Source organism: Oryctolagus cuniculus, chromosome 7 (assembly GCF_964237555.1).
Source record: "Oryctolagus cuniculus chromosome 7, mOryCun1.1, whole genome shotgun sequence".
NCBI classification, from domain to species: Eukaryota; Metazoa; Chordata; class Mammalia; order Lagomorpha; family Leporidae; genus Oryctolagus; species Oryctolagus cuniculus.
Genome location: NC_091438.1, coordinates 156893640 through 156915757, shown reverse-complemented (window position 1 = coordinate 156915757; position 22118 = coordinate 156893640). Strand labels below are relative to the sequence as shown.

Here is a 22118-nt window from a genome sequence, read left to right as displayed (position 1 = left end):
TGCTGGGCCTCAGGTATGCTCTGAGGTTCCTTCCGGGTCCAATGGGCCAGGACCCACTTCCTGCTCATTTAACGAACCCTCTCGGGGCCGGCGCCACAGCTCACTAGGCTAATCCTCCGCCTTGCAGCGCCGGCACACCGGGTTCTAGTCCCGGTCGGGGCGCGGGATTCTGTCCTGGTTGCCCCTCTTCCAGGCCAGCTCTCTGCTGTGGCCCGGGAGTGCAGTGGAGGATGGCCCACGTCCTTGGGCCCTGCACCCACATGGGAGACCCGGAGAAGCACCTGACTCCTGCCATTGGATCAGCGCGGTGCGGCGGCTGCAGCAAGCCGGCCGCGGCGGGCATTGGAGGGTGAACCAACGGCAAAGGAAGACCTTTCTCTCTGTCTCTCACTCTCTCACTGTCCACTCTGCCTGTCAAAAAAAAAAAAAAAAGAATCCTCTCGGCCAGCGTGGTGGGGCAGTGGGTTAAGACACGGCCTGTAAAGCCGGCATCTCTTCTCAACGCTGGTTTGAGTCCTGGCTACTCCACTTCTGGTCCAGCTTCCTGCTAATGCACCTGGGAAAGCAATAGGATGCCTGGATAGAGCCAGACTCCTGGCTTTGGCCTGGCCTGGCCCCGCTATTGCAGTCATTTGGGGAGTGGGCCAGCAGATGAAAGGTCTCTCTCTCTCTCTCTCTCTCTCAACAGCCTTTCAAATAAATAAAATATTTTTAAATAAAAGCACCCCTCTCCCCATCCCAGGGGAATAGGAAACTCTACACTCACTCGCCCCCTGGGCATGGCCAGCTCCCTCCGTCCCAGGTCCATCTGCTGCTTCCTGGGCTGGAGCCCACTCTCCTTGGTGTCTCTCCCTGAGTCAGAGCTTCTCCCATGTCTATTATAGTAACTCCTCCAAGACCGCAAGGCTGTTAGCAAATCCCTTCCACACTTAGCACACGCGTTCTATTTTTAAATAACATTTATTTCTGATTCTAAAAGTAAAGCTGTACCTGATCACTGCAGAAAACTAGGAAACAGAAAGAGAAAATCGGAACGCCCATCACCTCCCGAGCAGAGGCAGCGCAGCGTTAATGGGCTTTTAAGATTTTTTCCTTTCCTGTTTGAAAGTTGGGATTCTGCTGTAGGTATGCTTTTGGGCTGCCCCAAGTCCAGCCTGGAACGGGGTGAGGGTCTCCCTTGGGAGGCTCTCCAGGCTCTACTGTTGCCTTTCTGGAGCTGCCCCAGGTGCCTTTCCCAAGAGGAGGAAGCCCCTGCTCCATGGATCTGTGTGCACCTTGGTTCCCGGGCCCCGGGCGGCCCAGAGTTTAAATGTTGACTGTGTTTGTGCGTGTGCATGTCTGTGTGTGTGCATGTCTGTGTGTGTGTGCATGTCTGAGTGTGCATGTCTGTGTGTGCATGTGTGTGCATGTCTGGGTGTGTGCATGTGTGTGCATGTCTGGGTGTGTGTGCATGCGTGTGCGAGGCGGGGGCAGTGGTCACCGAGGAGACCACGCCAGAGCCCGTCTGAACGGGGCACTGTGAAGGTGAGCTCACAGTCCCCTGTGATCACGCTCCTACCCAGGTGCACGAAATGCCAGGAACCTCCAGAGCCTCCTGCGTGCCCTTCCCCAGCGTGGCCGTGCTCCGCGCTAAGCCAGCCGATTCCCATGGCCTGAGAAAGACAGCAACCTTCCCGCCCGCTGTGGAGGTGCCTGCGGAGGCTGTGCTGCCAACCCCCCCCCCCCCCCCCGCCGCCAGCCGTCCTCATCGTGACGGTGGGGACTCCAGACTGTGCCTCCCGTCCTGGCCTTCATGCTGGGAAATGGAAATGCCTAGGTGTCAGAGATGTCACGACTGGAGGAACACAGGCCACAAGAGGGCGGGGACAGACCCAGGCCACAAGAGGGCGGGGACAGACCCAGGCCACACGGAATCAGTGGCAGAGCCAGACGCCAGCCTGGTGTGGTGTGGTCTCCGATGTGACAGTTCCTTATCTTAGGGGCAGGCATGGGGGTGCGCACAGGGCATGGTGGACCGAGAACTCCTGCAGTCCACTGGCTGCCTTGACCACCTCAGAGTCTCCCAGCGCCTGCCTGCGCCGGACTCTATGTGTGTTTCTTGGTGTCTGACTTCCTTTCTGTCCAGGAGAAAGTTCCAGCGAATCCCTAACCCAAGTCCCTCAGAGCTTCCTTCCTTCCTTCACAAACACCTGACCCCCACACCTCCCCCGGAGTATTGAGGCCACAGGAACTCAGCAGGGCACGTGACAGCCAAGTCCCTGCTCCCTGGAGCTCACGTCTGCCTGGCTGTGGGGCTCCCCCTGGAAGGTGGAGTGACTGTGTCAGATTCTCAGTCTCTCAACTCAGCAAATGTCATCTGTAGGGCATGGGGTCACATCAGTGGAACAGGGCTCCCCTCCCCCAACGCAGGGCTGGAGGACAGGACAGGGCACGGGGAGGCGGGCTTAGATTATCCATGGTATCTGGCCCCCAACCGGGAACACTTCCGATGTTACTGGATGCCCAGGGACCCGGACTTCCTGGAGGCGGCTTCCCGCATGTGGTCATCACGTGATCAACGCTGGCCGGCTGCCAGCCTCTGCCGGGACCCCTGCGTGTGAACGCTGTCCGTGAGTGTTTGCTTGGGCTTCCTCCCAGCATGGCAGCTGGGGTCCCAGCATGGCAGCAGGGGTCCCCCAGGACGAGTGTCCCAAGAGAGCCAGACGCAAGGTGCTAGGCTCAGTGCAAGGTCCCTGCCAGCCCACCCAGATGGAACGCGGAGGTGACTTCTCCGTGGGAGGAGCAGCGGAATCCCATGTCGGAGCTGCTGGAACACACAGCCTGGCCCTGGGTCTTTCAGGCGCTCACAGCCTGCGCAGGAAGTAGAAGGCAGGAAAGCAGTGGATGTCGCTTGCACAGCACTTACCCTGCAGCACGGCGTCTACCTCAGCCATCCAACAACCTGTGTGTGGGGGGGGTACTGCTATCCCCACTCTGCAGATGGGAAGACAGAGGCTCAGGAAGTCACGCTGCCTGCCCTAAATCATAGGAGGGGATTTGTACCCAAGTCTTGTCTGCCTTCCAAGCCATAGCTCGTAACACTGTTACAGGCCTCTTTCTCTATGTAATTTGTATCCCCAGACAAAGTGTGCTAAGGGAAGAGAGAAGCGTAGGCAGCTGGGAGTTTAGACCTGGGAAGGCTCGGCAGAGCTGACGTTTGAGCAGCGCCTTGAGAGATGAGTTGGGTTTGGACATCTGGGGAAGGAGGTGGCGTGCCTGGTGCAGCAGCAATGGAGCAGAGGGGCCCCCATCGCCCTGGCCATCGCCCTCCCCACAAAGGGGCTGGGGTGAGGAGTGGGGAGCAGGAGGGACAGACCTGGTCCCCCGGAGAGGAGAAGTGGCCCTGCCACTGTCCATCCCGCCCCCATCAACTTCCTCCTCCTGCAGCTGGGAGGGGGCAGAGGCTCGAGCCACCCCCTCTCACCCTGCCCCTGCAGACTTGGGCTGTCCCTTTGGAGAGGGGTGAGCCTGAGCTGAGCCCCGGGGACTTAGTGTACCCCTGCAGGCTGTGTGCTCGCTTGAGGGCGTCCCCAGCAGGAAGTTGGATTATCTCAGCCACAGGTGCCTTCCTGTTACAGGTGCCTGTGACACCCCTTCCAAGCCTCTCTCCGTGCACCCCTGCTCTCACACCCACCCCAGGGCCCCCCACAGTCCCTGGCTTTTTGTCTCCATATGTGCATCTGCGTCTCTCTGCTTCCCACTGTCTTCTCGGTAACTCTCCCGTCGCCACCCGCCCCTGTCTCCAGTCTCTCCTCCCTCCTCCTCACCCTCTCTTTCTCCCTTTCTCTTGCACTGACGGCGGCCTCGTCTCTGCCCGGACAGACCGTCTAATTGAAATGGAGCACTCCAGGGAATGCTGAAAGCAAAGGCAGCATTAATTAGCCAGCGCCGGCATAATTAGCTTCCTCCTTGCGCGGCCCGGCGTCTAACTAGATAATGAGTCTCCCTCCGTCCACGCAGAGGGCAGGCGGGACAAGGACAGGCTATGCCGGGGACGCCGGGAGGCCTCCTGCCTTTGGGCCACGCTGCCGGACCCCTCCGCTGCCCAGCCCAGCCCTCGGCTGCCGGGCCGCCCTGCTGAAGCCGCAGGAGGCAGATGTGTGGCCCTGCCCGTGCCCAGAGCTGCTGCCAGAGCTGCATATTAATGGTCTGAGGCTGAGGAACAGCGACTGCAGCTGCCGCATCTGGGGGGGGGGGGCAGGGAGCGCTCCAGAGAGCTCCCAGGGAAAGCCAGGGAAGCCCCCTCCCCGGGGCAATGGCTGAGCTCCCGAGGAAGCCTGCTCATGCCACGGTGCCCAGGTGGTGGCCACGGCACTGCCCCGCCGCGGGGTGCGCCCCTCGGACCGCGTGACTGCGATGCCGGCGGCCGCCTCCTCCGTGCAGCGAGGACCTGGAGTTCCGAGAGGCTGCAGACTGCCTGGCTGATGCTCAGGGCCTGATTGCAAGGAGGCCTCCCGGCCCTTGCACCCCGATGCTCCCTGAAGGCACAGCAAAAGCTGGGAAGTCGCGAGTAGTTAAAGTTCCCCTTGAATCCCCCGAGCACCTCTTGCGCGGTTCCCCCTTCCTGACGGCTTTCAAAGCCAAGAGCTCACAGGGGGCTGGCGCTGCAGCTCAGTAGGCTAATCCTCCGCCTTGCAGCGCCGGCACACCGGGTTCTAGTCCCGGTCGGGGCGTCAGATTCTGTCCCGGTTGCCCCTCTTCCAGGCCAGCTCTCTGCTGTAGCCAGGGAGTGCAGTGGAGGATGGCCCAAGTGCTTGGGCCCTGCACCCCATGGGAGACCAGGAGAAGTACCTGGCTCCTGCCATCGGATAGGCGCGGTACGCCGGCCGCAGCGCACCAGCCGTGCTCCCGTCTAGCCCGTGGCTCTCACTCTCCCGCAGGCTATGGACTCGGAGGATGACCCCCTGCTGCAGGACGTGTGGCCGGAGGAGGAGCAGGAGGAGGAGGAAGCACCTGGCGGGGGCTGCAGGGGGTCCCGGGGGCCGGGGCCCCGAGCCGGGGCAGGGGGACAGGGCTGCTGGCGCCGCTGGGCCTTGCCCTCCCGGCCCCCGGCCTCGGGCTTCTGGAGCACCCTGGGCTGGGCCTTCACCAACCCGTGCTGCGCGGGGCTGGTGCTCTTCCTGGGCTGCAGCATCCCCATGGCGCTGTCCGCGTTCATGTTCCTCTACTACCCGCCGCTGGACATCGACATCTCCTACAATGCCTTCGAGATCCGCAACCACGAGGCCTCGCAGCGTTTCGACGCCCTCGCCTTGGCCCTAAAGTCCCAGTTCGGCTCCTGGGGGCGCAACCGGCGGGACCTGGCCGACTTCACCTCCGAGGCGCTACAGCACCTCATCTCTGAGCAGCTGCAGCAGCTGCACCTGGGCAACCGCTCGCGGCCAGCAGCCAGAACCCCGCGCGCCACCCGCGGCGCCTCCGAGGCCCAAACCCCCGCTGCAGCCAATCGGAGCAGGCGTCTTCGGCGCGAGGCCCCGCCCCCGGCAGGTCTGGCAGCCAACCAGAGTGAAGCCTCGCAGAACGCGGGACCCGAAAAGAATGGGCGGCGCCAGCCCAGCGCCCCGCCCCCTGCAGGGACCGCAGCCAATCAGAGCCGCCCGCGCCGGGGCGCTTCGCGCTGGGACTACTCGCGTGCCTATGTGAGCGCCAACACCCAGACGCATGCGCACTGGCGCATTGAGCTCATCTTCCTGGCGCGTGGCGACGCCGAGCGCAACATTTTCACCAGCGAGCGGCTGGTCACGATCCACGAGATCGAGCGCAAGATCATGGACCACCCGGGCTTCCGGGAGTTCTGCTGGAAGCCCCACGAGGTGCTCAAGGACCTGCCGCTCGGCTCCTACTCCTACTGCTCGCCGCCCAGCTCGCTCATGACGTACTTCTTCCCCACCGAGCGTGGCGGCAAGATCTACTACGACGGCATGGGCCAGGACCTGGCCGACATCCGGGGTGAGCAGGGCGCCCGCCCCCCGCGAGGGCCAGAGCGAAGGGCGCGGTGCTGGGGGGGGGGCTGGAGGCCGGTCCCGGAGGACGGGGCTGAGGGGACTCCCAGGAGGGGTTCGTGCCTGGTAAGTCGGGCCGGACCTGGGGGCGCCCTTTGGGAGGGCAGAACCCTGCGGGGCGCCACCACGGAGACCGTGCAGTGCATCTGGGCCTGGAGAGGCCCGGCAGTTCCCCGGGAACGGCGTGTAGCCGTGGCGGACGCCGCCTGAGCCCTGGCTCCACCCCTTCCAGGCGGCCCGGGGCGGGTGTCCTAGCTCCTCGGGGTGAGGGGTGCAGAGGCCTGCTGGGCGCGGGCCTGCTGAGCTCCGTGGGCACCGCCCCTCCCGCTCCGCGACCCCGCAGGCTCCCTGGAGCTGGCCATGACGCACCCCGAGTTCTACTGGTACGTGGACGAGGGCCTCTCCGCGGACAATCTCAAGAGCTCCCTCCTGCGCAGCGAGATCCTCTTCGGAGCGCCCCTGCCCAACTACTACTCAGTGGATGACCGCTGGGAGGAGCAGCGGGCCAAGTTCCAGAGCTTCGTGGTCACCTACGTGGCCATGCTGGCCAAGCAGTCCACCAGGTAGGAGGGGAGCCACACGCCTGCGCCTGCCGGAAGGCACTGTCAGGCCAGGGGATCGGTGTCCAGGTGCCTCCGGCTCATGGACCCCGGGTCTCCTCCCGGCAGTTCTTCCCCAGGAAATACTTCTTCCCAAGTGAGGGGCGGAGCAAGGTGCATCCTTGCTGTCACTCTGACGAGTGACAGGCCGTTGTCTTGGTCAGTGTGACAGCTGTGGGGAGGTAGGGCGTCCTAGAACTTTCTGGAAAGAGTTCTGGTCAGAGAATAAGGCCTTCCTCCCTGCCCCTAACGCCCAGGGGGACAGTGGGCAAGTCACTGCCTCTCTGGACATCACTGTCCGTGCTGGTGAAATGGGAGCCGTGGCTCCTGCTACCCTGTGCCATCCTTAGGAAGGGGCGCGCTGGCAGACGTGAGCGTGCTCTGGAGTGGCAGGTGCATGGGATGCTGTGTCCAGGACGCAGGGCAGCTGTCCTGCTGGGCAGTAACTCCAGGTGGCCGCCCTGACAGGCCAGCCCCCCGCACAGGAGGAGTCATTCTACGTGGTGGGCACACGTGCACACACACACAGACACACACACACACGGACACACACACATATACACAGATACACACAGACACACACACAGATACAGAGACACACACACAGATACACACAGACATATACACACAGAGACACACACACACAGACACACATATACACACACAGACACACATATACACAGATATACACAGACACAGATACACATATACACACAGACACACAGACACACAGACACATACAAATACACAGATACAGAGAGACACACACAGAGACACACATACACACACAGACACACATATACACAGATACACACAGACACAGATACACATATACACACACAGACACACATACACACAGACACATACACATATACAGATACACAGAGACACACAGACATAGACACACATAGACACACACACAGACACACACACACACAAGCCACTCTTCCCCTTCTCCTACCCTGCAGCTTCATGGAAGTGGAGGCAGCCTGGACCCCTGTAGACTTGGCTGTAGCGCCTTCTTGGGGATCATAAAATAGTTCTGGTTATTCAGTTACTGGTTACCCGAGAGATGGCAGGGTGCACCTTGGCTTCCTGCAGAATACTAAACCCGTCACTGTGCCGCTTTCCTGGCAACACTGGGATTGGAGAGCGCTTCGCTGCGGCTACTTCCCCTCCGTCTTTGGCGTTCGTTGCGTGCATTTTCTTCCCAACCTCGGAAGCCCCATAAGACGCCGCGTTGCTACTTTCCAGCGTCTGTGTTACTTACATTCTTCACGGATTTATTTTTTCTGTTCTTCATTGTTTTCTGCAGTTTCAGATTTCCCTCCAGGGCAACTGTTTTCTTTTAATATTCTAAGATGCCATTCCATTTCCTCTGGCTTGTGCCATTTCTGTAGGAAAATCAGCTGTACATCCTTCCTGTACTCTCTGATGTCTCCGTTTCCCCTCTGGTGTGAGGGTCTCACCGAGGGATTTGCTGGGGCAGTTTTCTTGTATTTGTTCTGCTTGGCGTCACTCGGCTCCTGGAACCTTGGGTCGATGTCGTCTTTGGTTTGGGGACTTCCTGGCTGCCACCCGCTCCTCGCCCCGCCCCTCCCAGCACGTCCTCTGGGCCGTGAAGCTCTTCCCTCTGACTGCCACGTGTCTGCGCTGTTCTCCGGGCTTCGCGGCTGAGCTCCCGAATCCAGAAGCCCAAAGTCCGTCTGGAACGTTCCAGACCTGAGACTTCGTTTCTGAGATCACCACCAGGCTGCTCGAAGATTTGGGTTTTGGAACATTTTGGATTTCAGACTTTTGGATTAGGGATGCTTGGCTGGTGACATCCAGACAGATATTCTAAAATCAGAAAAACTTGTGAATCCGCAGTACTGCGAACGCTTTAAGTCAGGGACACTGCACCTGGCTCCGTGATTTTTTTCTGGTCTTTGGTTTGGATGTTTCAGTTCATTGGTCCTGTCTTCTGTGGTGTCTGATCTGCCACTTAACATCTGTAGAGTTTTTCATGTTAATGTTCTGTTTTTCAGTTGATAATTTCCCTTTGATTCCTTGTTGTATATTAAAATTGCTGAAATTCTTATTTATTTTTTCCACAGTCTTTTTTTTCTCTTTTTTCTTCTGAAACATGCAAGGGTACTTCAAAAACTTCACAAGAAGTGGAATTAAAAGATAAGTTTATTTTGGTGCAAAAAAATGCTTGAAATCCATACGTCTTTTTTTGTAATACGTGTTTCTCCGTGAACTTGATGAAGACCCCTTGCATACATGGATTCAAAAATGTTGCACCAAGTTGACTTTTATCTTTAATTCCACCTTTCCATGCACTCGGGAAGCACTCTCCTCGAGCCTAATTGTAGTTCTCGCAAAGCTCTCATCAGCTGATTCCCCTCTGGATCACCTGTGTCTGTGTCTGTGGTCGGTTCTTTCACTTGCTGTTTGGCCACGTGCTTCTGCCCGTGAGTAGCCCGATGATCGTTCTGTGCAGAAACCACAGGTGCAGGGGATGCTCCTTCTTCTAGAGGAAGTTTATCCTCCCTCTGCTGGGCGATCGCCTTCAGCCGTCCGTGACTGCCCCAGGTCAGGGACAGTCTGCCGCCCTGCGGCGTCTGTCTCACATGCGCCCTCCGTTCCCTGGGACCCCACAGAGAGTCTGTGTATCCACAGAGTCCCTTCCCTTCCCCTGACAGCTTCCAAGCTCTAATATTTCTTTGGTAAAGATTTTATATATTTGAAATCCAGAGTGACAAAGAGAGAGAGAGCGAGAGAGAGCGAGCGAGCAAGAGAGCTCTAGTGTGCACACACAAGCACGACCTTCCATTTGCTTGTTCACTCCCCAGATGGCCGCAATGGTGGGGGCTGGGACAGGCCCAAGTCAGGATCTCAGAACACAACCCAGGTCTGCCATGTGGTTGCCAGGGGCCCACACACTTGGCCATCCTCCTCGGCTTTTCCCAGGCCATCAGCAGGGAGCTGAGTTGGGAGCCTCAAAGCAAGGGGCTGGCGTTGTGGTGTAGCGGCTAAAGCTGCTGCCTGCACTGTCGGCATCCCACATGGGTGCTAGTTCGCTTCCCGGCTGCTCCACTTCCAATCCAGCTCCTTGCTGATGTGCCCAGGAAAGCAGTAGAAGATGCCCACATGCTTGGGCCCTGCACCCACGTGGGAGACCCCAAAGAAGCTCCTGATTCTGGTCTGGCCCAACCCTGGCCTTCGTGGCCATCTGGAGAGTGAACCAGCAGATGGAAGATATTTCTCTGTCTCTCTCTGTCTCTGTCTCTGTCTCTGTCTCTCTCTCCCATTTCACTCTCCCCTTCTTTCTGTTAACTCTGCTTTCAAATAAATAAATAAATCTTTTTTAATAAATGGGATGCCAGGGTTGTAACCATTAAACCAAACGCCAGCCCTCAGACTCTAATCTTTGTCTCTCAGAGCTGCTTTTTAAAAAAAGAAAAAGAAAAGTCCTTCCAGTCTGCTTTCTCTGAGGCTCTCTGCTAGGGTTTGTCGCCTCGTGCCCCTGCAGCGCCAGCCTCAGCAGAAGCAGAGGGGAGCACTGACCAGGGCTGCAAGTCCCTGCCCACGCTCTGCTGATCGATCCGTTCCCAGCCACGCATTTCAGGCACCTGCCGCCGGGGGCAAAACAGCCGAAGACAGGCGGCTGGCTGGGCCGGGTTTGCCCTTTGTGGTGTCCGTCCTCTGGGGTCATTGCTTCAGCTGCTCGGCCGTCGTCGGGCAGGTGAGTCCTGAACTCTGCAGGACTTTCTGGTCCAGTCGCCTGTAAATCCGCAGCTACTGCATCCATGGATTCAGCCACTGTTTTGTGGCTCTGGCACCTGGAACCCATCCCTGGGGTCCTGAGGGACAACGGTAGCTCTAGGCAAGGACGCGTCTCCTTTCTCCTTGAGAGTCACAGTCAAGCCCTGTTGTCTCTTTATAGCCAGCAATTAGGACAGGCCCTGGAACCCAGAAGTCACTCCACAAATGTGAGCAATTAAACAAGCGGTCTAACTTGGCAGCTTTTTGTTCTAATGTCAGGACGGTTGGCCCATTTAACTCTAGGTAGGTAAGGCAGGGAGCTTTCCTGCTTGGCTTTCACCTGTCCCGTTTGTGTTTCAGTAGCAGCTTTATTGAAGTATGAGTGACGTAAAGCCGACTGCACGTACAATCTGGTGAGCTTAGGAAGGTGACCAAGCTTGCCCCTGCTAACGGTGCCGCCTGCCTCCCCACCCCACTCTGGGGAAGCACTCACTGTTTTCTGTCCGTTCTATGAGTTTTCATTTTCTGGAGTTTCAGGCACATGGCATCCTCTAGCATACACCTCCTTGGTTGGCCTGTTTCATTGCATAATGATTTTGAGTGGTGCCCACGTTACCGCATCTACCCATAGTTCCTTCTTTGCAAATGCTAGGTGGGTGGTGTTCTGTTGTCTGGAGAGCCATGTCTTGTTCTTCCACTCGCTTGTGGGTGGATGATTTGGATTCTGTCCGGGTTTGGCTTCTACAGATAGGGCTGCTGGGAGCATCTGTTCATAGGCCTGTGTGTGGACATAAACTTTTCACTTAGGTCGATACCAAGGGGTAAAGTGACTGTATCATATGGCATTAACTTTATCAAAAGCTACCAAACTGTTTTCCAAATTGGCTGTGCCATCTTTTGTCCCTATCAGTAGTGCATGAGAATTCTAATTCTTCCACATCCTCCCAGGTATTTGATATGGTCAGTTTTAAGAATTTTAGCCACAGGCCGGTGCTGCGGCTCATTTGGCTAATCCTCCACCCGCGGCGGCACCCCGGGTTCTAGTCCCGGTTGGGGCACTGGGTACTAGCCCTGGTTGCTCCTCTTCCAGTCCAGCTCTCTGCTGTGGCCTGGGAGGGCAGTAGAGGATGGCCCAGGTGCTTGGGCCCCTGCAGCCGCATGGGAGACCAGGAGGAAGTACCCGGCTCCTGGCTTCGGATCAGCACAGCGCCGGCCGTAGCAGCCATTAGGGGGAGTGAACCAGTGGAAGGAAGATCTTTCTCTCTGTCTCTCTCTCTCACTGTCTGACTCTGCCTGGCAAAAAAAAAAAAAAAAAAAAAAAAAAAAAAAAAAAAAAATCAGGTGCTGTTAGTACTCCACCCTTGCTCCCCCTTTTCAAAGTTGTTTTAATTATTTTGGGCCCTTGGCATTTCCATATGAGTTTTAGGGTCAGTTCATCCATTTCCACCAACAACGAAAGGCTGCCGGGAGTGGGCTGTGATTGTGTTGAATCTGAGGCGGAGTAGCATCTTGCGTTGCGGGTTTAGGCCCATGGACGTGCTGTGTCTGGACGTCTCTCATCAGACTTAGCCCTGGGTAGTTCACACTTGCATGCTGAGCTAAATGGTGCTTTAAAATTCCCTTTTCCAATTGTCAGTTACCTGTAGATACAAATATACTTGATTTTGTGTCTATAACCTTGCTAAACTAACTTATTAGTTCTGGTAGATTTTTGTTTTTTAGATTTGTATTTTTTCATTGTTTTTTACATTGGATCTGCTTAGCTAGTCATGACTTCTAAAATAAAGACAGTTCTTCCCTTCCAATTTAGATTTTTAAATTTCTTTTTCTTGCCTGATTGCGCTGGCTGATGCCAGTACAATAGAGTGGAAGTGATGAAGGTGATGGAGGTGATGGATGGGATGGAGGCGATGGAGGTGATGAAGGTGATGGAGGTGATGGAGACGATGGAGGTGAGGAGGTGATGGAGACGATGGAGGTGATGGAGGTGATGGAGGCGATGGAGGTGATGGAGGCAATGGAGTTGATGGAGGTGAGGAGGTGATGAAGGCGATGGAGGTGATGGAGGCGATGGAGATGATGGAGGTGATAGAGGTGATGAAGGTGAGGAGGGGATGGAGGTGAGGAGGCGATGGAGGTAATGGAGGTGATGGAGGTGATGGAGGCAATGAAAATGAGGAGGCGATGGAGGTAATGGAGACAATGGAGGCGATGAAGGTGATGGATGGGATGGAGGCGATGGAGGTGATGGAGACGATGGAGGTGATGTAGGTGGTAGAGGTGATGAAGGTGATGGAGGTGAGGAGGTGATGGAGACAATGGAGATGATGGAGGTGATGAAGGCGATGGAGGTGATGGAGGCGATGGAGGTGATGAAGGTGATGGAGGTGAGGAGGTGATGAAGGTGATAGAGGTGATGAAGGTGATAGAGGTGATAGAGGCGATGGAAGTGATGGAGGCGATGGAGGTGATGGAGGCGATGAAGGCGATGGAGGTGACGGAGGTGATCGAGGTGATGGAGGTGATGGAGATGATGAAGGTGATAGAGGTGATGGAGGCGATGGAGGTGATCGAGGTGATGAAGGTGATGGAGGTGATCAAGGTGATGGAGCTGATGGAGGTGATGAAGGTGGTAGAGGTGATGGAGGCGATGGAGGCGATGGAGGCGATGGAGGCGATGGAGGTGATGGAGGCAATGGAGGGGATGAAGGCGATGAAGGCGATGGAGGGGATGGAGGGGATGGAGGTGATGGAGGTGAGGAGGGGATGGAGGTGATCGAGGTGATCGAGGTGATGGAGGTGGTGGGGGTGAGGAGGTGATGGAGGTGATGGAGGTGATGGAGGTGATGGAGGTGTATGCCCCTGTCCTTTTCCCAGCAGAGTATGTAGGGTTTTGTAGGTGTCCTTATCAGGATAAGGAATTTCCTTCTGTTTCTAATTTGCTGGTAGTTTTTTAAAATTATTTATAAATAATGCATTTTTCAAATGGTTTTTCTGCATCTAAAAGAATTTATTGGGTGGGAGGGTGGGTAGGGTGGGAAGAATCACTGTGTTCCTAAAGTTATATTTAGGAAATGCATGAAGTTTGTATACCTTAAGTAAAAATTTTCTGGAAAAAGATTTATTTTAAAATGGAGGACGACACTGATTGAGCTGTTCATTTCTCTGGTGAGCCCACCTCTGGTCGTGGTTTGTTGCCTTTCTCGTGTAGTGTTGGATTCTTTTTGTCTCTCATGATAGACATCTGCCTGTACTTTTTTTGTAAGAGCCTTGTCTGACTTTGATATTGATGGTCCTGGCGTTGTAGAATTAGTTATGAAATTGTCTTCCTTTGTTTTCTGGAGAGTTTGTATAGAGCTGGTATCATTTCTTCCCTAGAAGGTTGGTAGAATTTGCCTGTGGAATTGTCTGGGCCTGTTGTTTTCTTTATGGGAAGATTTCTAACTACAAATTCAATCATGTTAAGGTTTTTTTTTTTTTTAAGATTTTTTAGTTATTTATTTGAGAGATAGCATTACAGAGAAAGGGAGAGACAGAGCGACTGATCTTCCATCCACTGGTTCACTCCTTAAAAGGCTGCAACGGGCCGGCGCCGTGGCTCACTAGGCTAATCCTCTGCCTTGCGGCCCTGGCACACCGGGTTCTAGTCCCGGTCGGGGCGCCAGATTCTGTCCCGGTTGCCCCTCTTCCAGGCCAGCTCTCTGCTGTGGCCAGGGAGTGCAGTGGAGGATGGCCCAGGTGCTTGGGCCCTGCACCCCATGGGAGACCAGGAAAAGCACCTGGCTCCTGGCTCCTTCCACCGGATCAGCGCGGTGCGCCGGCCGCAGCGCACCAGCCGCATGCCATTGGAGGGTGAACCAACGGCAAAAGGAAGACCTTTCTCTCTGTCTCTCTCTCTCACTGTCCACTCTGCCTGTCAAAAAAAAAAAAAAAAAAAAAAAAAGGCTGCAACGGCCTGAGCTGAGCCAATCTGAAGCCGGGAGCCAGGAGCTTCCACCAGGTCTCCCACACAAGGGTAGGGCCCAAGCAGCTAGGACTTGAACCAGCATCCATGTGGGATGCCGGCACCACAGGTGCTCAGCCCACGGCTCCCAGTGCCAGCCCAGTTATTTATCTCTTTCATGAGCTTTGGTGGTTTGAGTCTTTCACAGAACTTGTCCTGTATGTTGTCACATTTGTTGTTGTAAAGTGATTCATAACATTCCCTTAATCTCTGTTTGGTATTTGTAGAAACTGTAGTGATGTCAGCTCTCTCGTAGGAGTATTCCTTCCTTTTTGTCCATGATCAGTCTGGCTATCAGCTTAACTGACCTTGAACTTTCGCTCTCATCGATTTTCTGTTTCCTTGATTTCTGCTCTGATCTTTATTATTTCCTTTCTTCTGCTTTCTTTGCATTTAAGTTTCTTTTGTTCTACTTCCTTAAAATAGAAGCTGAAGTCTTTGATTTAAAATTTTTCTTCTTTTCTTTTTTTTTAAAGATTTATTTATTTATTTGAAGGTCAGAGTTACACACAGAGAGAAGAGGAAGAGAGAGAGAGAGAGAGTGAGAAAGAGAGAGAGGTCTTGGATCTGGTGGTTCACTCTCCAAATGGCCACAACGGCTAGAGCTGAGCTGATCCGAAGTCAGGAGCCTGGAGCTTCTTCCAGGTCTCCCATACAGGTGCAGGGGCCCAAGGACTTGGGCCATCTTCTGCTGCTTTCCCAGGCCACAGCAGAGAGCTGGATCGGAAGAGGAGCAGCCGGGACTTGAACCATATGGGATGCTGGTGCTGCAGGCAGCGGCTTTACCCACTACACCACAGTGCCGGCCCCTTTCTTCTTTTCTAATGTATGTGTTTCGTACTGTGGAATTCCCTTCACTACTATTTTAGCACATCTCACAAATTTTGCTATGTTATGTTTTCATTTTCATTCAGTTAAAATATTTTTATTTTTCCTTTTTTAAAGATTTTATTTCATTTATTTGCAAGACAAAGTGACAGAGGAAGAGATCGAGGGAAAGGGAGCTTCCACCCATTGGTTCACTCCCCAGATGGCCACAACGACCAGGGCTGACCAGGCTGAATCCAGGAGCTGGGACTCCATCGGAGTTTCCCATGTGGGTGGCAGGGGCCCCAGGACCTGAGCCACCTTCTGCTCTTATCTGCAGGCACGTTAGCATGAAGCTGGATTGGAATTGGAGCAGCCGGGATTCGAACCGGTGCTCTGACATGAGATGCCCGCGTTGCGAGTGGGGTCTTAGCTCAGTGCACCACAGTGCCAGCCACTCTCTGTTTCTTCTGTTGATCTGTTTTGACCAGTGTTATTTCATTTCCAGATATTTGGGGATTTTCCAGATAGCTTTTGGTTGCTGACTTTTAATATAATCCCATTGAGGAAAAAGAACGTGCTGTTTGTGACTTGAGTCCTCTCCAATGTGTTGAGTTTTGCTTTCCAGTCCAGGGGACGGACGGACGGTCTGCTGGAGGCTCCCGTGTGCTTGGGAGGACGTGGCCTCTCTGTCGCTGGTGGAATGTTCTGTGTTACTAATTAGATCCAGGGTGGTCCTTGTGTTGTTCAAGTCTTCTCTGTCCTTACTGATTTTCTGTCTAGTTGTTTTAGCATTGACTGCAAAGGGGCTATTGACATGCCCAGCTGTGTCTGTGGGTTGATGTAGTTCTTTTTTTCAGCCCTTCAGTTTTTGTGCTGTTGCTGGCTCCAAGAACACGGAGGGTTCCTGACTTCGGATGAACCAGCCCCTTCGTTGTTCTGAAAGTATCTCTCTCTCTTCAGTGGTGTTCTTTGTCTTGGGGTTTACTTCATTTGCTCCTGACGTAACCACTTTCTTTTGATCCCTGTTAGCACGGTGGATCTTTTTCCGTTTCTTCACTTTTAACCTATTTCTGTCTTTAACATGGTTTTTTGTTTTGTTTTGTAGGCAGCCGGATCTGGGCTTTTTAAGTCTACCTGAGAGTTTCTGCCTTTGATCTGGTGTGCGTGAGCCATCCACACTTAATGTGATTATCAACTCGCCGCACCGCCTGTCTCGCTCTGTCCCGTGTGTTCTCTGGTCGCCTTCCCTCCCTTTGCCTTCTTTCGGATGAGCGGAGTGTTTTCAGCGACTCCATTTTTCCTCTTTGTTGGCTTTTTGGCTGCAGCTCTGTGTTTGGTGGCAGCTTTGGGATGTGCAGCACATCTTTATCACACTGTCACACCGCCTCCTGCCGGAGGGCCTTGCAGTCGCACCCCTCCCTTTCTCTGCCCTTACGCTGTGTCCATCAGCGGTTTTATCTGTAGGTATATTGTAAGCCGCACACTGCATTTTTAGTGTTTTTGTTTAAATGGTCAGTTATCTTTTGAAGATTTAAATAAACAGGAAGAAAATTGTATGTGTTTATTCTTGTCATTTTCATTTCCAGTGTTTTCTGTTCATTTGTACAGATCCATTTTTTCTGTATGTTATCATTTTTCTTCTGCCTGGAAGACTATTTTTTTTTAGATTTATGTATTTTACTTGAAAGGCAGAGTTACTGAGAGACAGAGAGGTCTTCTAGCCAGTGCCACGCTCACTAGGCTAATCCTCTGCCTGTGGTGCCGGCACCCCAGGTTCTAGTCCCGGTCGAGGCGCCGGATTCTGTCCCGGTTGCTCCTCTTCCAGTCCAGCTCTCTGCTGTGGCCAGGGAGTGCAGTGGAGGATGGCCCAAGTGCTTGGGCCCTGCACCCGCATGGGAGACCAGGAGGAAGCACCTGGCTCCTGGCTTCAGATCGGTACAGCGTGCCAGCCAGCCATTTGGGAGGTGAACCAATGGAAGGAAGACCTTTCTCTCTGTCTCTCTCTCACTGTCTAACTCTGCTTGTCAAAAAAAGAAGAAAAAGAAAAAGAAAAAGAAAAAGAAAAAGAAAAAGAAAAAGAAAAAGAAAAAGAAAGAAAGAGAAAGAAAGAAAGAAAGAAAGAAAGAAAGAAAGAAAGAAAGAAAGAAAGAAAGAAAGAAAGAAAGAAAGGTAGGTCGGTCGGTCCGTCGGTCTTCCATCCACTGGTTCACTCCCCAGATAGCTACAACAGCCGGAGCTGGGCTAGTCTGAAGTCAGGAGCTTTGTCCAGGTCTCCCATGTGGTGACAGAGCCCAAGGACTTGGGCAATCTTCTGCTGATTTCCCAGGCACATTAGCAAGGAGCTGGATCAGAAATGGAGCAGCCAAGACATGAACCAGTGCCGACATGGGGTGCCGGTGCCACAGGCAGTGGCTTATCCTGCTCCACCACAGCGCCGGCCCGGAAGACTAACATCTTCTCCAGTGTGGTGCCAGAGGTTGTTTCATCTGCTGGGCATGGAAGTGGGCTTTGCTCCCCTCCGTGTCTCAAGGCTGTTGCTCCACTTTGGACCTCACCCGGCTTCCAGAAGAGGCCCGTTGTCCTCCTGGCCTTCGTTCTTCTGTGTAGGATGGGTCGTCTTGTTCAGCTGACCCTCAAGATTTTCTTCTTGTCAGTGGTTTTGAGCAATTTAGTTATGATGTACATTGTGATTTTATTCCTGTCTCTCTCCCTGGGCTTTGTCGCTGAGTGTCTGATTAATGGGCTTAGGATTTAGCAAGTGGGGAAGCTCTTCAGCCTCGCCGGGGAGTCTCACAACCCACAGATGGGGCTGCGCTGCAGCCCAGAGCCCCCCAGGGCCGCGATCCTGGGCCACCTGGCCCTTCTTGCTCCTCTTCTCCCAGGGACCGTCTTCTGCTGTCTGATGTGCAGTCGTCTGTCACGTTTTTTCTCATATGATTGCAGGTGCTAGGTGGTGAGTAAATCGTAGACTGCACCTCGGCCAAAGCAGGTTTCGCTCCCGCTGATGTGTTAAAACACAGGTGAGCGGGTGGCTGTTTAGCCTAGTGGCTAGGATGGCTGCATCCACTTCAGAGTGCCTGGGTTCAGTTCTCGTCTCTGGCTTTGGACGTCAGCTTCTGGCTAATGCAGCCCCTGAGAGGCAGTGGTGACGGCTCAGGTAACCCCATGGGAGGCCTGGGTTGTGTTCCTGCTCCTGGCTTCAGCCCCAGCCCTTGCCCAGCCCTGGCGGGCATTTGGGGAATGAACCAGCAGACGGTAACTCTGTGTCTTTCTGACTGTCTCTCTTGCTCTCAAATGAATAAATAAATTTTTAAACCCACTGTTTGACCAGCCTGATTATGTTTTCCGTACTGAAAATAACTTGTGTTAAGCACACACTAGGTAGAAGTGCAGAACTGCCCATCAGGAAGCCAGTTTGAGTTTAGAATTTTTGCCATGGATAATTGAGAATCGGAGGATGACGTAGCACCCAGCCATGACGCATGGCTGTCCGTGTGGAGCGTGGTTCCCAGCGTTGGGCATGCGTTTGAACTGCCTGGGAGACTTAAAGCCACTGTGTACTCAGCCTCGCCCAGAAATTCCGATTTCACTCGCCTGGAGTCTGATTTTCTTTGGCCTGGCCGTCAGGACGTATGGCGCGCCTGGGGGAATCTGACTTGCAGCCCAGGTAGAGAGCCACTGGTGGACTGGGTGTCCTCCCATGTCTCCCCTTTCCCGGCCTCCCTCCCCAGCAAGGTCCAGGTGCTATACGGGGGCACGGACCTGTTTGACTACGAGGTGCGCAGGACCTTCAACAACGACATGCTCCTGGCTTTCATCAGCAGCAGCTGCATCGCCGCCCTCGTCTACATCCTTACCTCCTGCTCAGGTAGGCCCCGCCGGGAGCCACCCGCGTCCCCGCCCCCAGTGTGCTCCTAGTGTGCCGAAATCTGACTTCATGGAAACACCAGAGAAGTCTTGAATCTGCCTGTGTCAGATCTGGGCCGTGGGGTTGCTCCGAAATCGTCTTCCAACCCAGGAACAGGAAGGAGGTCCAGACAGAGGGTCGGGGCAAGCTGGACCGTGCCCGGGCCCCACTCAGTGACCTGTGAGCATCTCCCCCACGATGACCTGTGACCGTCTCCCCCACGATCACCCAGTCACCTCGGGCTGGGGAGTCTGGGGCGCTGGGCTCTCCCTTTCAGATGATTCCAAGACCGGTCGTGGCCCCAGGTCGGCTGCCCGTCTGCCGCCGGGTCCCGCTCCCCCAGTGCCTCCCCGGGCACACCAGCTGCTTCTCACTAGCCTGTGTTGCCCAAGTGAGCAGGAGATGTTAACCCCTCCAGAAGTGCAGAAGGCGCCCACTCATCCATGCCGCCGGTTGTCACCAGGCGACCGCTGTGTGCCAGGCTGTGTAAGGTGGCAGGGCCCTGGGCGAACCTCACAGACCCCCTGGGGACCTCTAGTGTGGGGTCTGACCCTAAATGCGTAGAGTCCAGAGTTCTCTCACTGAGGAAGATCGCCGCTCGGGCCTCCAGCCCAGCCTTGTTGCATGGAGAGTCGAGACTGGCACACCTCCTCCCATGCCACAGACAGACAGGCCGCTGAAGGCACCTGGTGGGGAGGACGGAGGTGGGACCAGCCGAGCTCAGAGACGCGAAGGGGCTGTGTGATCGCGAGGGACCCCCTCTGCCCCGCCAGTGTTCCTGTCCTTCTTCGGGATCGCCAGCATCGGCCTCAGCTGCCTGGTGGCGCTCTTCCTGTACCACGTGGTCTTTGGCATCCAGTACTTGGGCATCCTCAACGGGGTGGCGGCCTTCGTGATAGTGGGCATTGGTGAGTGGGCTTCGTGGCCGGGCTGAGGGCCTCCCACTTGGCAGCTCTGCCCACCTTGGGTGGGGGGTGGAATGTGAGTGTGTGTGTCGGGGGTGCTTGGTCCATGGAGTGCGGAGAGAGCAGAAATGCCCTGAACGAAGGCGAGGGTGGTGGGGCGCTGAGGAGCTGTGAGGAGGAGGCTAGGATTTGGAAGGAGGGGTGGGATGGCAGCAAGGACCCCGGGGCGGGGCTTGGGCTCTGGGCGGGTAGCCCAAGCTCCGGGCTGAGACGCAGAACTCCCTGGTGCCTGGCCTCTCAGGAGGGGCCACAGAGTTGGCCTGGACGTAGCTTGGGGCTGACCCTGAGGGCAGCAGAATGATCCCGACTGCGCTCCGGGCCCGGGGCTCCCTCCTGTAGGCGTGGACGATGTCTTCGTGTTCATCAACACCTACCGCCAGGCCACGCACCTGGAAGACCCGCAGCTGCGCATGATCCACACCATCCAGACGGCAGGCAAGGCCACCTTCTTCACCTCCCTGACCACGGCCGCCGCCTATGCAGCCAACGTCTTCTCCCAGGTGGGAGGCCCGCCCCGCCGGCCCTGGCCTCTCTCCCTCCCATACACACCCCGCCCTGTCTCTGCTTCCCACCCGCCCCCTTTGTGGCTGCACGGCCCTGGCTCGAGGTACTTGCTAAGTCTCTAGATCCTGTTTTCATTGCTAATCACTCATTGTCCAAAGTTAACAAGTGGGAAGACGAGTACAAACTGTGTGTGTGTGTGTGTGTGTGTCAGTTGAAGAGACAGAGAGAATCCCCAAATACTCACAGTATCCATGAGTGGCCTGAGTTAAGCCAGGAGCCAGGAACTCCATCCGGGCCTCCCGTGAGGGTGGCAGGGACCCAATTACTTGAGCCATCACCCTTGCCTCCCAGAGCCAGGTATGGAACCCGGCACTCCAATGTGGGAAGCACCGTCTTAACCTGTGTCTTAGCTGCTAGGCCAAATGCCCACCCCAGACAGTATTTGTCACTGGTGGTCATTCGTAGTAACCCCACTTCCGAACGAAAGGACATTTGAAACTTTCCTGAGGGGAGGGTGTTGTGGCGCAGCAGGTGAAGCCACTGCTTGGGACACCGCATCTTATCTCAGTGCCGGTTCAAGTCCCAGCTGCTGCACTTCAGATTCAGCTCCCTGCTCGTGCAGACCACGGGAGGCAGCGGGTGGTGCCTCCTGTGCATGGTCCCTACCGCCTGCATGGGAGACCTGGATGGAGTCCCGGGTTCTTGGCTTCAAGTCTTCAGCCTGGCCCAGCCCTGTTTGTTGCACTGTTGCAGGCATTTGGCTGGTGAACCAGCACTTGTTTGCTCTTTCTCTCTTTGCCTTTCAAAAAAAAAAAAAAAAAAAAAAAAAAAAGCTTCCTGGAGCTCTGGGCATGGGCTGCAGAGACCAGAGCCTCTGCTCTCAGGGGAGACCCTTCCTCCACTGCTCTGCCTCCTGGCCCAGCCCTGGCATCCAGAGTCGCCCCAGGCCAGGGGCTAGCGTCCCAGCGGCCTGGGCATCCGTGTCCTGCCTCCATCTGGCCATGTCTCCAGCCTGACCAGCCCCTACTCCTGCCACTTCCCCATCTCCAGATCCCAGCCGTGCACGACTTCGGCCTGTTCATGTCGCTCATCGTGTCCTGCTGCTGGCTGGCCGTGCTCTTTACCATGCCCGCGGCCCTGGGCCTCTGGAGCCTTTACCTGGCGCCGCTGGAGAGCTCCTGCCAGACCAGGTGAGCCGGGAGTCGTCCTCCTCTTCACACGCAGCCACGACGGCCTTCGGGGGCCACTCAGCACACCACCCTCTCTTCCCAAAGCCTTTGGGGTTCTTTAGTGAACACCTTGCTTATGCCCAGCCGTGGGCTAGGCAGGGGGACCCGGGAAGGAGGAGACCCATGTCCCCAGCCTAGCCATTGTGCCCACTGCTGTGTGCCAGCAAGTCACGGCACTTTTGTGGGAGACCTTAGCTCACTGCAACCACCTCAGCCCCCTAGGAGCTGGCTCCTCTTATTATGCCCATTTTATAGATGAGAAAAGCAGGGCTCGGGGACGCCGGGCAGCTTTCTCAAGGTTGCCCACTTA

At 55.4% G+C, this 22118-nt stretch overlaps 1 protein-coding gene across 3 annotated transcripts in view; it reads left to right on the top strand.

Annotated features, from left to right (window-relative positions):
• DISP3 (dispatched RND transporter family member 3) overlaps positions 1-22118 on the top strand; it is a 51744-nt gene that overhangs the window by 15293 nt on the left and 14333 nt on the right. For all 3 annotated transcript variants that reach the window (XM_070077053.1, XM_070077052.1, XM_070077054.1), the window contains exons 2-7: positions 4920-5988; positions 6385-6604; positions 18935-19071; positions 19884-20018; positions 20415-20575; positions 21630-21769. In XM_070077053.1, coding sequence (XP_069933154.1) covers positions 4923-5988; positions 6385-6604; positions 18935-19071; positions 19884-20018; positions 20415-20575; positions 21630-21769 — 1859 coding nt within the window. In that variant the 5' untranslated portion in view covers positions 4920-4922. The remainder of the gene's footprint in view (positions 1-4919; positions 5989-6384; positions 6605-18934; positions 19072-19883; positions 20019-20414; positions 20576-21629; positions 21770-22118) is intronic.